Source organism: Gobius niger, assembly GCF_951799975.1.
Source record: "Gobius niger genome assembly, chromosome: 18".
In the NCBI taxonomy this organism is placed as follows: domain Eukaryota; kingdom Metazoa; phylum Chordata; class Actinopteri; order Gobiiformes; family Gobiidae; genus Gobius; species Gobius niger.
Window position 1 is genome coordinate 10,474,872 of NC_136869.1, and position 13,606 is coordinate 10,488,477.

Below are 13,606 nucleotides of genomic sequence, written 5' to 3' on the forward strand. Positions count from 1 at the left end.
ATCCTCTGCTGGGCCTTCATGATGAGGGAGCTGATGGTTGGCTCCTATTTGAGCTTGTCCTGGGTGATGGTGGTGCCCAGGAAACGGAAGGAGTCCACGATGGAGATGGGGGTGGGAGAGTCTGTCAGGGTGAAGGGGGACGGTGGGGCTGAGTCTTTCCTGAAGTCCCCGATCATCTCCACTGTCTTCTGGGCGTTCAGCTCCAGGTTGTTGTGGCTGCACCGGGACACCAGCCGGTCCACCTCTCTCCTGTAGGCATCACTGTCCGAGAGGAGCCCTATGAGGGTGGTGTCGTCCAGTGTTAATTTCGTCAACTAAAATATTTAGTCTTAATTTTAGTCAAAGTGTTATTTTTCACAACTAAAATTGGACTAAAACTAAATTAAAAGTTTTTCATGAGACTAAAACTATGACTAAAATGCCAGATATTTTAGTTGACCGTCTGAAAGAGCCTCATATCATGTAAATCCTCTGCCAATGGGTCAGCTCTGAGCTTTGTTCATGTGGAGCAGCGCCATGAAGCAGAGGAACAAGATTAAATATGATTATAATGAACATTATCAATGCAAAGTCGACTAAATTCGTCTTAAATTTAGTCGACTAAATTTACTTGCAATTTCAGTCGACTAAAACTAGACTAAAATTAAAGATTTTTTTGGACTAAAACTAGACTAAAATCAAATTACATTTTCGTCAAAAGACTAAAACTAAATTAAAATATGTTGTCAAAATTAACACTGGTGTCCACAAACTTGATCAAAGACAGAGACAAATATTGTATGGCAACTTAATAACATATTAGACACCAAAGTCTACAGTAAAGGCAAAATCAAGCGAACAAGGGTCTTGCTCAAAGACACGATAAGAATCCTTGGTGTGAGTGTTTGAAGGATTGGCAACTGTTACTTCTTTAGATCAGGCTCTATGAAAAAAATAATAATAGCCTACTACTTATAATATAGACATAATCAAAGTTTGGTTAGCCTCATGGTGGCTTTTACTCAAGGAGGCCAAGAGTACTTTTGCTACTTATAACCTCTAAGCAAGGACAGGCTCAAGCTTGTTGCGCCCTGGTCCCAAAACCTTTGGCGACATCGCAAATGCGTAATTACCTCCTCCAGCGCGGGTGACGGCTTGAGTGGGCGTGTGTGCTGCTGTGGTAGTTTCTCATCTGAAGTAAGAGTGAACACGGATGCTTGAAATATGTTGGCACTAAACGATCTATTGAGCAACAATGTCAGGAAATTCCTAACTCTGAGGCCATAAAAAGCTGAGCTGACGCTAACTGCGCTCACTATCGTCGCCAAACTCTGGAGCGGAGAAGCCAAAACAAATGGGACAGTCGTGGAACTGCGCGGGACCTCTGCCCCCTCCAGAGGGCAGCAGCCAAACTCAACAGCGGCACTCTCCCAAAGGACTCACGGGTATGTAGTTTCATTTAGGTTGTCAGTGGTAGTCACTTTTGAAGACATTGTAGTTTACTTCTTGATGTTGATTTCTTTGGGCTGGAGTTACAATGTAGTTACTGTTTTCTCTGTACGTCCATTAGCCATAACTTTGTGTCCTTGGGCAAGACACTTCACCCTACTTGCCTCCAGTGTCTGCGTACATTGGTGTATGAACAAGCGTGTGAATGGGTGACTGGTTCCTTACTGTAAAGCGCTTTGGGCCTGCTAAAAGGTAGAAAAGCGCTATATAAGTTGAATCCATTTGCCATCTATATTCATTATTAATAATAATTTTAAAAAACTCACAATTTTCACATTCTGTTATGGCACTATGCATCAAAAATCAGTATTATTACCAATGTTTTACTCTCACTTAAGCACTACTTTAAATAGGCTACTTTAGTTAGGGATTTCGACAGAGGAAGTTCCCTTTTGTAACTTGGAAACTGCCAATGTTTCATGTTACTTACGGGTTATTTAGGCTTTTTTCTGCTACAATACGTTGTTTTTGTGATTATTTTACCTTTGCGTCTGACCTAAGAGCCTAGATTTCAGCAGGCTTCATTTAGTTGGCTTCCTGATCATATTTTTTCAGGCTCCTTGCTAAATGTTCCATTAGAGGCATATGGTAAAGGCTGCCTAAAAATGATCATATTTTATCATGGATTCCAAGTGAAAAAACACATCTCCATTAATTTCATTCATTTTGGTCTTGCCAGTTTTTATCCGAAGTCACCGTTTTTCACAATCTTTTTACTAAAGCCGGTCAATAACTATTCTGTTGTATTTCTTCAATGCCTTTGCAGCGGACACGGCGGCCTCTGGAAACCTGTGCAAAGCCAACACCACTTTTACCCTGGACCTGTTCAAATCACTTGGAGGCAAAGACAAAACCTCCAATGTGTTCTTCTCGCCTTTGGGCATCTCTTCAGCGCTCTCTATGGTGCTACTTGGGGCCAAAGGCAGCACAGCCAAACAGATGAGAGAGGTAGAAGTGTATAATGTGTGTACTATGCATCACTGTTGTACTATGTATTCACTGTGTTTGCCAAATCTGGTTCCTCCACAGTGCCTCAAAATAACAGACTGCAAAGATGTCCACTCCAGTTTTGCTGCACTGCTGCAAGAGCTGAACAAGCCAGATTCATCTTATGCTCTGGGTGTCGCCAACAGACTTTATGGGGAGCGGACATACAAGTTTATAAAGGTGAAGAAAAAAAAAGGATAATTAAAGAGTTTAGATTTAGGTACATTATGCATCATGTCTGTCTTGTTACATATCATACTGCAGCACACTTTCAAAACAGTGTACATGTTTCGCAATCATTTAGAAATTTCTAGAAGGGACCAGACAATTCTACAATGCAGAGCTGGAGTCAGTGGACTTTCACAATAAAGCAGAGGAAGCAAGAAACCAAATAAACTCTTGGGTGGAAGAGCAAACACAAGGTAAGCTTGTATATATATATACATATTGTCTGAATGAAACTGCCTGACCAAAACAAAAGATTCCATCTGGATTTAACGACCAGTAACTGTCATGATCCGGGGTCGCTGCAGTTGGTCAGGGTCAGCAACACCATGTGCCCAAAGAATGAGATCAGCTGAACATCCTCTCTCATTGGACTCATTGGGCTCACATTGTGAAAGAGTGGTTCAGGGAGCATTTTCACACCTGGATTCTCCACCAGAGTTCAAATCTTAACCCCACTGAGATTTTTTGGGATGTGCTGGAGAAGGCTTTGCACAGCGGTCGCACTCTCCCATCATCAATACAAGATCTTGGTGAAAAATGAATTGCGATTTGCATGCTGTAATCAAAGCTAAAGGCGGTCCAACCAAATATTAGAGCATGTGACCTTTTATTGTTTGGTCAGGCAGTGTATCTGATTCCTTGACAGTTCAATTATATATTATTTATCAGGCAAAATTAAGGATCTGCTGGTCAGAGACGCAGTGGATTTCTGTAAGCTGGTACTGGTAAACGCCATCTATTTGAAAGCCGACTGGAACCAGCAGTTTGAGAAAGATTTCACCCGCGATGCCGTGTTCAGACTCAACAAGGTACATTTCGAAATTTCTTTGGATGAAAACAAACAGCTGAGTGATGTCATAAGAGCTTCACAGCAAGAAAGGCCTGGGTTTTATTTCCAGATCACATGGGACTTTCACCACGGGTACAATTAAATACACCATCACTGACTTCAGCGCTCTCTCCGTTTTCAGCGTGAAACTCAGACAGTGAAGATGATGTGGCACTCATCCAAATTCAAGTTAAGGCAGGTCAAAGAAGCCAGCTGCCAGGTAGGAAAGACGTCATGAAATGGGTCAGTAACGCACCATAAAGTATGATTAATTATGAGAAAGCTTTTCCTGTAATAGGTGATAGAGTTGCCGTACAAACGTGGGGAGCTGAGCATGCTCATCTTTTTGCCCAATGACATTGAGGACAACACTACAGGTCTGGAGAAGGTAGTCTTACTACTCCCACTACTCCTACTGCTGCGACTACTTTATTCTCCCTGACTGATAAACCTTTGTGTCTAGTTGGAGGAGAAGTTGACCTGTGAGACCTTTATGGAGTGGACTCGTCCCGACAAAATGGATCTACACCAGGTGGAGTTGAAGCTTCCTCGATTCAGGGTTGAGGAGAACTATGAGCTGAGTGAGGTCCTGAAGCACATGGGCATGGAGGACGCCTTTGCCCCGACCAGATGTAACTTTTCTGGTGAGGAGAGTTCATTATTACCTAACATCTGTCTAACACATGCGTTCATAAACTCATTCCTATACCTTTAGACATGTGTCCTGCCAAAGCCCTGTGGTTGTCGAAGGCCGTCCACAAAGCGTTTGTCGATGTGAATGAAGCAGGAACTGAGGCGGCTGCTGCCACATTCGTCCTCATGGCGTTGGGGTCCTCGAAGGGTCCTCAGGCGTCTTTCATCGCAGATCACCCATTTCTCTTCTTCATCCGACACAACGCCACCAAAGTCGTCCTGTTCGCTGGGAGATTCTGCTCAGAAAAATAAATCCACAAATTACTCACAACAGTAAATACATATTATCACCAGGAAGAACATTACGAATTTGGGATCTTTTCTATTTCGATTTTCTTTGGATTTCTACAGTAACATTGGTTTAGATAAGTACACTGGTTGTGAACATGAAGAATAATAATCCAGTAAGAGTCCTGCGTCATCTCAAATTGGATTATTATCCCCAAGTAGCATTTATGTTGGGGCTGCACGATATTGAAGTAAATTGCGATATTTTATTGTAACACCATATGGTCCATTCTAATTAAACATAAATGGAAAATAACTCGTTTTTCAGCAAAATTATCTGAAGAAGAGTTAAAAAAACACTGCACCCGGACCAAAACAAGACTACAATTGAACTATTTTAGGAAATGTTGACCTCAGTCAGATGAAGACTTTAGTGATGTTGGGATGTATTGCGATATATTTTTTGCGATATAATGTGCAGCCTTATTTTATGGCACTGTGGATTAACATTAAGTTTAATATTGTTTGCAGTATCTACATATATAAACTTTTGTGTTTTTAACTATATATATTAAGTCTCTTGCAATATGCAAAGCTGCTTATATAATGGTAATAAAAGTTATTTTGTAATATATAATGCCCCTTTACTCGTTTAAGGAATGCTAAATGTTATTGTTACTCTTGATATGAACTATCTACAGCAGGGGGGTCCAAACTTTTTTCATGGGGGGCCGCATATTGAAGTGTACACGGGGTGAAGGGCCGTAGATCAGTAGTTAGTGCCGCAAAGCCTTCGACTAGCAGAGGTTTAAATTGTGCCCCATACCTCTATTTAAGCTTACAACCTTCATGCCAGCTCTGTCTCACAATAAAATGTTAGTTGTTAGGTTAGAATTGTATAGAATTATTACATTTCAAATAAAAAGGTTCATCTCTGGTGATGTGCACCAATACAGCAAGAGGCCGAGGGCCACCATAAATTGGTCCGAGGGCCGCATTTGGCCCCCGGGCCGCACTTTGGACACCCCTGATCTACAGTATTTGGTTCACCCATAATCACCTCCACCACTCACACCGTTACACTTATTTATTTCATTAAAATAATTAAAACAGTCAGATTAAGGACGTAGTGACAGAGTTTTGCAATAAAACGGGATACAGTACTGCATGAGAAGAGAATAAAATAAAAAAGACAGCAATAAAATCTACATGTACATTTATTTATTTTAAAAAGCACGATAAAATTCATTGCAGAGTTCATGTTAAAATTATCTGTTACTTCATAGTGAGATCAAAAACTGTGGTTATAGCGACACGTTGGAGTCGTTCTTCATTTTGCCGCTGCTCAGACTGTGGATCATGGCGATCATGGACGAGTGTTTGTTCAGTTCATCCTCCTTCTGCTTCAGCTTCAACTCCAGCTGGCTCCTCTGCTGCTCCAGAGACGACGCCTTCGAAACAAATATAAAATAAAGGAATATAAATAAAATAGTGTTCGTACAATCCCATTAGACAAGGATAAGTATGAAGTATGGACATTTGGTTAGCCGTATCACCTTGATGCTCGCGTCCTTTCGGGCCTGCTGCGTTTTGTCCAGTTCTTTCCTCAGGACGTCCACAGTCTCCTCCAGGTCGCGCCGCTCCTGCTCCTTCTCCTTCAGCCTCAGCCCCTCGGCCAGCAGCTCAGAGCGCAAATCTGAACAAATGTTTGTGAAATCAAGGTCAACAGTGGGACAGGAAACAAAATGAATGCACAATATAAATGTTTGGTCCTAGTTGAAACTAAGATCAGAAGGGGTTTTCTACTTAAACATTTCAAGTGTTACTAATTAATAGTTAGTAATAGCTTGTAGATGAAGGAGGACATCTGACATCCTACAATAAGACTTTCAACTCATTAAAGCAGAACTAAGCAACTCATGCCCCTAGAGGCCATAAGCGCCACTGCAGGTGTCGTAGCATGTTGCGTTTTTTTTACGCATTAATTTTACGCGAGTAAATACTACGCTGATAGAAAAGAAAGAGAGAGGGATATTGTACATCAAACTACACAATGGAGATATTATTTTTCACTCAAACTTGGCTGTAAATACTGTAATAGTGACAGATTAGGGCTGAATTACTGACCTGCGATGTCACTGTCCTTTTGCTGCAGATCCAAATGTAGAGATTTGATTTCTTTATCTCTTTCCTCCACCAATGCCACCATTCTAAAAAGCAGACACAACAAAATGCATGACCTATGGCTACAACAGGTTTGTCAAAAGTACATTGCTTTCTTGTTTTTTTAACAATCATTATTTTACAGTAAATTAAAATGTAGATGTTACAGATTAAGCTAATACATTTTGATCAAGTTGGTTCCTGGTTTAGAGCCAAGTTGGTCCATTTATTTAATTGAAAGTCTCATTTTTACATGTTAATTAAAGGGACTAGATGCAAGTTAGCCATTTTATACTCACTACTGCCGCCTCAGGTCATACGTGTAACTGCACCTTCTATATTAAGCTCGTGCATGACGGCACTTCGGACCTGAATAAACACCTTTTTGAGAGACAGTGCAGGATTTTAGAGGCAGTTGTGGTGAATTAGGTCTGGGCTCATAGGACATTGCTGGAACATGTAGGGGGAGGAGAATTCATCATTTTAACATTTTTAAACTCCGTATAATCCCTTTAAGAGTGAAATATTCACCTACTGCATCTCTGAGCCCTCTTTCAAAAAGATTGGTAATGTCTACATTTTCAAGTGGTGTTACCTGTCATTGTTCAGCTGAAGCGTCTCCTGGTTTTTCTTCAAAGAGTCGTTTTGTTTCGTCAAAGCGATGTGCGCCGCCTGCAACTCCTTCAACGTCCGCTCACTTTCATTCAATCTAACCAAAAATAAAACATTGCACGATGGATCAAGAGCCATTTCATAATCCTGTGTTTCTTTGTCACAATTTGTCAAACACTAAATGCAATTTTTTTTTCATCTTTTAATTTTAACCAACATCACCAGAGTAAATTAGGAATAATCTCAATGCACTTGTTTTTGACACAGACCTGTTGAGCAAAGTGTTGTAGGCCCCCTTCAGAGTCTGGTGCTCCTCGGAGTCCTGCTGAAGCCGCGAGTTGTGTTTGAGCAGCTCCTCGATGTCAGACTTGCACCTGTCCACCTCCAGGACCTGATTACCCAGCTCGCACTGCAACTCCTCGCGCCTATGCTCCGCCCCTTTCAACAGGCAACCCAGCTTTCGCGCCTAAAATATAAGAAAACCTGGTACTTAAAAGAAGGACATTTCTATTTATTATTCATTCAATATTCAGCTATGACCTTTTTTGCTGCCAAAGGACAAATAAACGTTTTCTAGATACATATATTACACAAAAGCACATTCATTCTGGGTAAAAGGGGGTTTACCTCAGCTTCAGCCTGCGCTTGTTGGACTCTGAACTGAGCAATGAGTCGGTCGGCCTGGGACAGAGCCAGTGCTTTTGCCTCCAACAAATCCTGAAGCCGGCTCTCTTTAGACTGAGGAAAAAAACAAACATTTAAACACAGGCTAAGATGAGGAGCGCGTTCATATAAAATACAAGGGACTTACTTCAAATGCAGAGAGCTTCTGTTCGTACACATTGATGACCTCTGACACAAGAGAATCCCTCGGCTTCTCCTGTAACTACAGACATGACCAACTCAAAACACCTTAAAGCTTTCCTCAACTTTCTTGTAAAGATTGCCATATACACAGAGTTTTGGTTCGGATTAATCAGTCTCATACCGCGAGTCCGTTCTGCATCTTGTCTGCTAACCCACTGACCGTCTTGTGCATGGAGCTGGTGGAAGAGTCGAGTGCACTGCTGTTTACCCGAGTGGACGGGAACTCCTGTACAGCCACACGTTTGACGGACAGCTCTGCCTCCCGCTGGCGATAGGCATTGTTGGCAGCAATACACTCCCCAAGACTGAAAAAACAACACATTAATAGGGCACCATTACTTTTTTTTTCCATACCGGTACTTCAAGGATACTTGGTTTTCGATACAGATATCTTAACGATACTTTTTCCACTACCTATAATAAAATATTCGTCAACTCCTTGAACCAGAAAACAGAACGACGTGTGAAGCATCTGCAAATCTACAGTATTGGGTTAATGTCAAGAAATTTGTGGAAAAATTGGGAATGGTGGGGCAAAAACAATGAAAATTTGGGCAAAAAAATAGGAATAAATAGGGGAAAATTGGCAAAAAATGAGGGGGGAAAAAAAGGGAAAAATTGGGCAAAAAATTAGGAAAACAATAAGGGAAAATTGGCAAAAAAAGAAAGAATGAAAATGTGACTAAAAATTACAAATAGACATGAATATGAAATATTGACAACAAAAAAAATCAGGAAAAAATTAGGGAACAATAGGGGAAAATATGTGAAAGAACTAGGAAAAAATTTGGGAAAAGGTTCAGAAAAAACATTGGGAAAAAATGAAACCAAAAAAATAAAAAAAATCTCTCTATATATATATCATTTATTTGAGCTGAAACAACCAAGTCACTTCCTATAATGCTGTCCCTGGACCGACAGCATTTTTGGTACCTGCTTTGCTGAAACCTTTTTCCCCAACACCACGCTGGTATTGTTTAATGGTACCGAGCCCTTCACATTAAGTATAATTTACAGAACAAAAGACATTCAAATGATATGCGGTTGGTGTTATAAAAATGTGCAATGAGTGGTTCTCAACTCGCTCCATCGAAGTGCCCTTATTTCTCTGGCCCGACTATTGTTTTACTCCATTTAGGATATTTTTGTAATACAGTAATCTGTTTCTCATGGACTCACATGAGAGCAGGGAACTCTGGGAGAGGAGTGGCCTCAAACAGAAGCGACAGAGCCGTCTGAACACTGTCTCTGTGATGAGACGTCAGCGCCAACGACAGGGGGGTCACAATCCTCTGGTCCTGCACAAATCAGAGAACATTAACATCCCTTACTTTTATAACTAGACAAGCTTCAAAATGTTTGTTGCATTAATTTAATTGAACTAGACACTTAAGACTACTCACTGCGGACAATTTTAATTATATTTTGTATAACTATATGTGTCTGTACAATGACTATGAATCTTGTCAAATACAAAAAGCCCATTTTACTATAAAACTATTAAGACAATACCGTATAAAAGGGTTGAATTATCGAGTGCCTATTATTGACACTCACCTGCAGCATCTTGTAGAAGCTGGTCACCATGTCCTTCACCTGTTGTCTCAGTTTGCTCATCAGCTCCAGGGTTTTCAAAAGTGCTTCAGAACTAACCTGACTAAAAAAAAAAGCAAAACTTTTATTGACATCTCAAGGCCCAGTTCTACAAAAAACTGCAATGAAGATAGAATGAATGTGAGGAATAGATATTGTCGTGTTGCTTCTGTCACTTACCTGAGGCTGTTGTCAGACTGGGGGCCCACACAGGAGAGAGGGCTGTTGTTATAGCAACAGGCAAGCAGCTCTTCCACCTGAGCGAGGCAGAGAGTAGCGCTCACCTGCCGCGAGACTGCAGTCCTGGTGGAGTCCTCCGCACACAGCAGTGACCAGAGTCAAGGCTTACATCAGTCATAGTTTGAGTAATGCATTTAGTAAGCAATTTTTCTTTTGTTTACATTCTTTTCTGAACATGAATGGTTAGGTGTGTGGCTTATTAGCGACATCATGTGGTAGCTGTGTGTCATAACACTCATATGCTTGAAATCCAAGGTTGAAATTCAAAGCAATATTTATCAAGCTTTTTGCACAACAGGTAAAACTGACAAAATTACAGACGACATCTATAAATTAACATCTAAAGACAGTGAAAGGATATCAAGCAGGAGGCTGGTGACGTGTGTGATTCGAGTGCAGTGTTTTTGGAGCTGAGCGTCTCCCTCTGCAGAGTCCAGGCCTTTGAGCAGGTCCAGCAGAACCGGCAGCAGCATTTCAACATATCTCAATACACAGTCTGCCACAGCGTCTGCCCCCAGCGCCTCCTGAGAGAGTAGGTAGAGGACAGTTAATCAATTAAAATACTTATTACTGATACATATTTCTTGCTCATTTATTACTGAAACCATTAGCTCCCGCTATCTGTGTCCTCTCTCTCACCTCCAGCAGCTCGTGGAGAAGCTGCAGCGCCTGTAGAGTGCGCGCCTCTGCTCCCTCCACACTGGAGCTGAGGCACTGCACAAGAGCCGCTCCGGACTCTTTCACCTCAGCGTCTGGCCCCTGCCCGAGCTTCCGACCCGTCCTCAGTTTAGGCGCCGCAGCGGGTTTGAAGACCACCTCACAGAGCAGCGAGCGCAGGCCCGAAATACGACACATGGACAACAGCAGCTCCAGAACCTGCAGCACATCAGAAAGCAAATCTGTTAGCTTGTGTGTAAAGTGTTGAGCCACGTGATACAAATCTCCCTCAGGTGTAACTTAAGAATATGAGGGATTTTTAACACGAATAGTGCTTTTGCTGACTGGTACGCAGTAATGTATTCATATATTCATACTGGTTTTACACAAATAAATGGTTACAATGAGTGTAAAGTGTTTGTGTGTGTGTAATAAAACAGACTAGTTATTTTTGTTTTACCTTAGCAGCTGACTCTGGATCTTTCGAATGTAAAAGTCCCAAAACTTTAGACACACAAACTGAGAAGTGCTTATACCTGAAAAAAAAAAAAAAAAACAATATCAAAAATATTCACCCGCAAAACACTGTTGACTATAATCAATTAACTAATAACGTAATATTTATCTACAGAGTGAGAGGAAGGAGAAAATAGCAGCATTACCTGGTCAGATAATCAGCAATCTTCACGCTTTTCAAAAGGTCAACCAAAAGGTCAACGGCGTATTTACAAGTGTCTGTGCCATTCACGACCAGGTTGAACACGAGCTGAAATGTCTGGTGGATGTTCTTTGCGTCGAAAAGCTACAGAAAACCAAAATGACAATACAGGAAGTGACGTTAATAATTATATTGTCCATTGCATTGACGGTTTCAGTATACATAAGTATTTTAAGGACATACCTTCTCTCCAACCTTTTCATTCATTGTAAGACTGGCCAGAATAGACAGCGTAAACACCACCACTGTCATACTGCTGTGAGCCAGGAAGTTTATGAGTGTTCTGTAAAAAGGCTTTACGTTCTCCTGCAAAAACAAGGGATAAAAGCAAGTTGTTGAATACATGATGCCAGCAGTGGAAAAGACTTATCTTCAGCTAAAACACATATATAAGACCATCAAGTAATGCACTCACCAAAGATTTGATGTAACTTTGTACAGAGTGATTATCTCGGCAAAGATTAGCCATGAGGCCAAGACATGGAGTGATGAGCTCATCATTGAGAGACTGTCTGTGGAGAAAACAGCAGTAAATGAATAATTGTCAGTACTAGATGTGTAGGCTATAGGGCTTCTGACTTACATATTGACCATGAGGAATGAGATGAGTTCATGGAAGTAGCTTATTGACTGGAAGACCCGAGTGTTGTAGGTCAACTTCTGAAGCACCCGGAGACACTGAAAGAAAAGGAGAGATGAAGAGTATAGACTTTAGAAATGAAAGAAATGTTTTTTTATGAAAATGAATCTGTCTGACCTGCAGCACTAGTGGCTCTGCGGGTGTGACGCTGTGACAGTGGATGATGGAGGCCAGCGTACTTGTGAGGCTGTAGCTGCTGTGGAGCAACGCACGACTCTCACCATCACTTGCTGTGGAAGACAAAACACGCTCAGTCACTCATTTCATGCCACAGAGTTTAAAAAACAAGCCACAGAAGCAGTGACAAGTTACTCTTTTGGCTTTGAAGTATTATAAACACATACAACTATGATGAACTGCTCAAAAAGGACTGTTCAGGGAATAAAAAGAGGCAATAAGGGGTGTTCGAAACACTATCTTTAATTTAAAAATCTAAATAAGAATCGCATGTGCCACCATCCTCAGAAAATGTATGTGAAAACCACTGAATAATGGTTTTATGGGAACTTAATAAGCTTCAGATCGACCAAGGCAGAGCTTCATGAAGGGCCAGTCTGTGACCCAATACTAATATTGATATGGGTTAATAATGAATTCATGTTTTTACCGAGCTGTTCGAGCAGGGAGACAATGCAGCTGGTCAGAGCTGGGCTGGTGTTGGGGTTTCCTGCTAAATCCACGAGTCCAGAAACACATTCTGTGGGAAGAGCCTGGCCAGGAGTCAATAACTGCTCTGGGGGTAGAGTGGAGATCCCCTGCAAAAATAATAGAATAGTAAGTCATGGTCAAAGAGATAAAAAAGTACAAAATGGTCCTGTTTTGAGATAGCATGTCAGGTTATATAATAATTACACAATATTAAATGTGCAACATCCAGTGAAGGCAAACCAACCAATGTTCACGAGTTATCTCACTTTGTGCCAATTAATATCCTGCAAACAGAAAAAACACACTTACTTCCACTTGTTTTTGGAGCTTGGCTGCATTTGTGGCTGTCCTGCTGTCCGTGTACTGCTGGATCGCCATCAGGAGACACTTCAGACGAGTGGTCATGTCCATCCTTTATAGCAAAAATCAAAAACGTTTATTTAGCTTAAAGTGAATCAACAACAAACTAGCTTCGAATCTGACAGCATTGCCCCGTTTAGCTGCCGTACGAAAAGCTTAACAGGGCTTATCTCTGCAGTGAAATGATTGATATAGTTAACATGCCGCCAACAATGTGAAACTTGCATTGACATTTATATAAAGAATAGTAATTAGAAGTCTACCTGAAGCTTTTTATTCTGTTTCAGAGACAACAGCCGCTGACCACCATAGATCCTCCCGCTTCGCTTCGAACAGCCAGGAATGATCCACATACAAACAGGGGAGGGGGGTTGAAACAAACTGTGAACCACCACTTAAGACTGTTCTTGCTCAAATAGAGCGGCAGAGAATGCGGAATAGTAATAGATTCATTTTTGATAGCCATTGAGTAATTTAACAAAGTATTTGATGGCGAAAGTTCTGATTATTTCTGTAACATCGGAACTCCCCCCCTCAAGCTTCTCTGTTGTTGGTCGATGCCATGAGACATTGCGTCATGACGTCACTTGCCCGTACGCCAGACAAAAATAAATAAAATAAAATAAAATACCATCTCTGGCTGTTTTAAAATAAA

At 41.2% G+C, this 13,606-nt stretch overlaps 2 protein-coding genes across 2 annotated transcripts; one reads left to right on the forward strand and one right to left on the reverse strand.

The window, feature by feature from the left end:
• The first annotated feature begins 1,236 nt into the window (after positions 1-1,236).
• Positions 1,237-4,605, forward strand: LOC306977424 (leukocyte elastase inhibitor-like). Its single transcript, XM_079575726.1, has 9 exons — positions 1,237-1,424; positions 2,255-2,436; positions 2,518-2,655; positions 2,780-2,897; positions 3,373-3,512; positions 3,675-3,752; positions 3,831-3,920; positions 3,996-4,176; positions 4,248-4,605. Exons 1-9 carry the CDS (start codon positions 1,334-1,336, stop codon positions 4,475-4,477), a joined length of 1,248 nt encoding a protein of 415 aa, XP_079431852.1. The 5' UTR covers positions 1,237-1,333; the 3' UTR covers positions 4,478-4,605.
• Positions 4,606-5,590: 985 nt separating this feature from the next.
• On the reverse strand, positions 5,591-13,271 carry cip2a (cellular inhibitor of PP2A). The gene is made up of 22 exons (XM_079575725.1): positions 13,215-13,271; positions 12,901-13,003; positions 12,551-12,698; positions 12,061-12,173; positions 11,887-11,981; positions 11,719-11,815; positions 11,487-11,609; positions 11,248-11,387; positions 11,046-11,121; positions 10,568-10,804; positions 10,290-10,452; positions 9,869-10,016; positions 9,653-9,752; positions 9,275-9,393; positions 8,217-8,400; positions 8,040-8,114; positions 7,856-7,966; positions 7,498-7,694; positions 7,212-7,325; positions 6,581-6,663; positions 6,010-6,149; positions 5,591-5,904 (listed from the first exon to the last, which is right to left on the reverse strand). Exons 2-22 carry the CDS (start codon positions 13,000-13,002, stop codon positions 5,758-5,760), a joined length of 2,712 nt encoding a protein of 903 aa, XP_079431851.1. The 5' UTR covers position 13,003; positions 13,215-13,271; the 3' UTR covers positions 5,591-5,757.
• Positions 13,272-13,606: the final 335 nt, after the last annotated feature.

Excerpts from the sequence above, each read along its gene's own strand:
- LOC306977424 (XM_079575726.1), top strand. The coding sequence starts at position 1,334 with ATGGGACAGTCGTGGAACTGCGCGGGACCTCTGCCCCCTCCAGAGGGC. Across the intron at positions 2,437-2,517 it reads CAGCCAAACAGATGAGAGAG|TGCCTCAAAATAACAGACTG; the intron begins GTAGAAGTGTAT and ends GTTCCTCCACAG. Across the intron at positions 2,656-2,779 it reads GGACATACAAGTTTATAAAG|AAATTTCTAGAAGGGACCAG; the intron begins GTGAAGAAAAAA and ends GCAATCATTTAG.
- cip2a (XM_079575725.1), bottom strand. The coding sequence starts at position 13,002 with ATGGACATGACCACTCGTCTGAAGTGTCTCCTGATGGCGATCCAGCAG. Across the intron at positions 7,695-7,855 it reads AAGCGCAGGCTGAAGCTGAG|GCGCGAAAGCTGGGTTGCCT; the intron begins GTAAACCCCCTT and ends CTTATATTTTAG. Across the intron at positions 6,150-6,580 it reads AAAGGACAGTGACATCGCAG|ATTTGCGCTCTGAGCTGCTG; the intron begins GTCAGTAATTCA and ends ACATTTGTTCAG.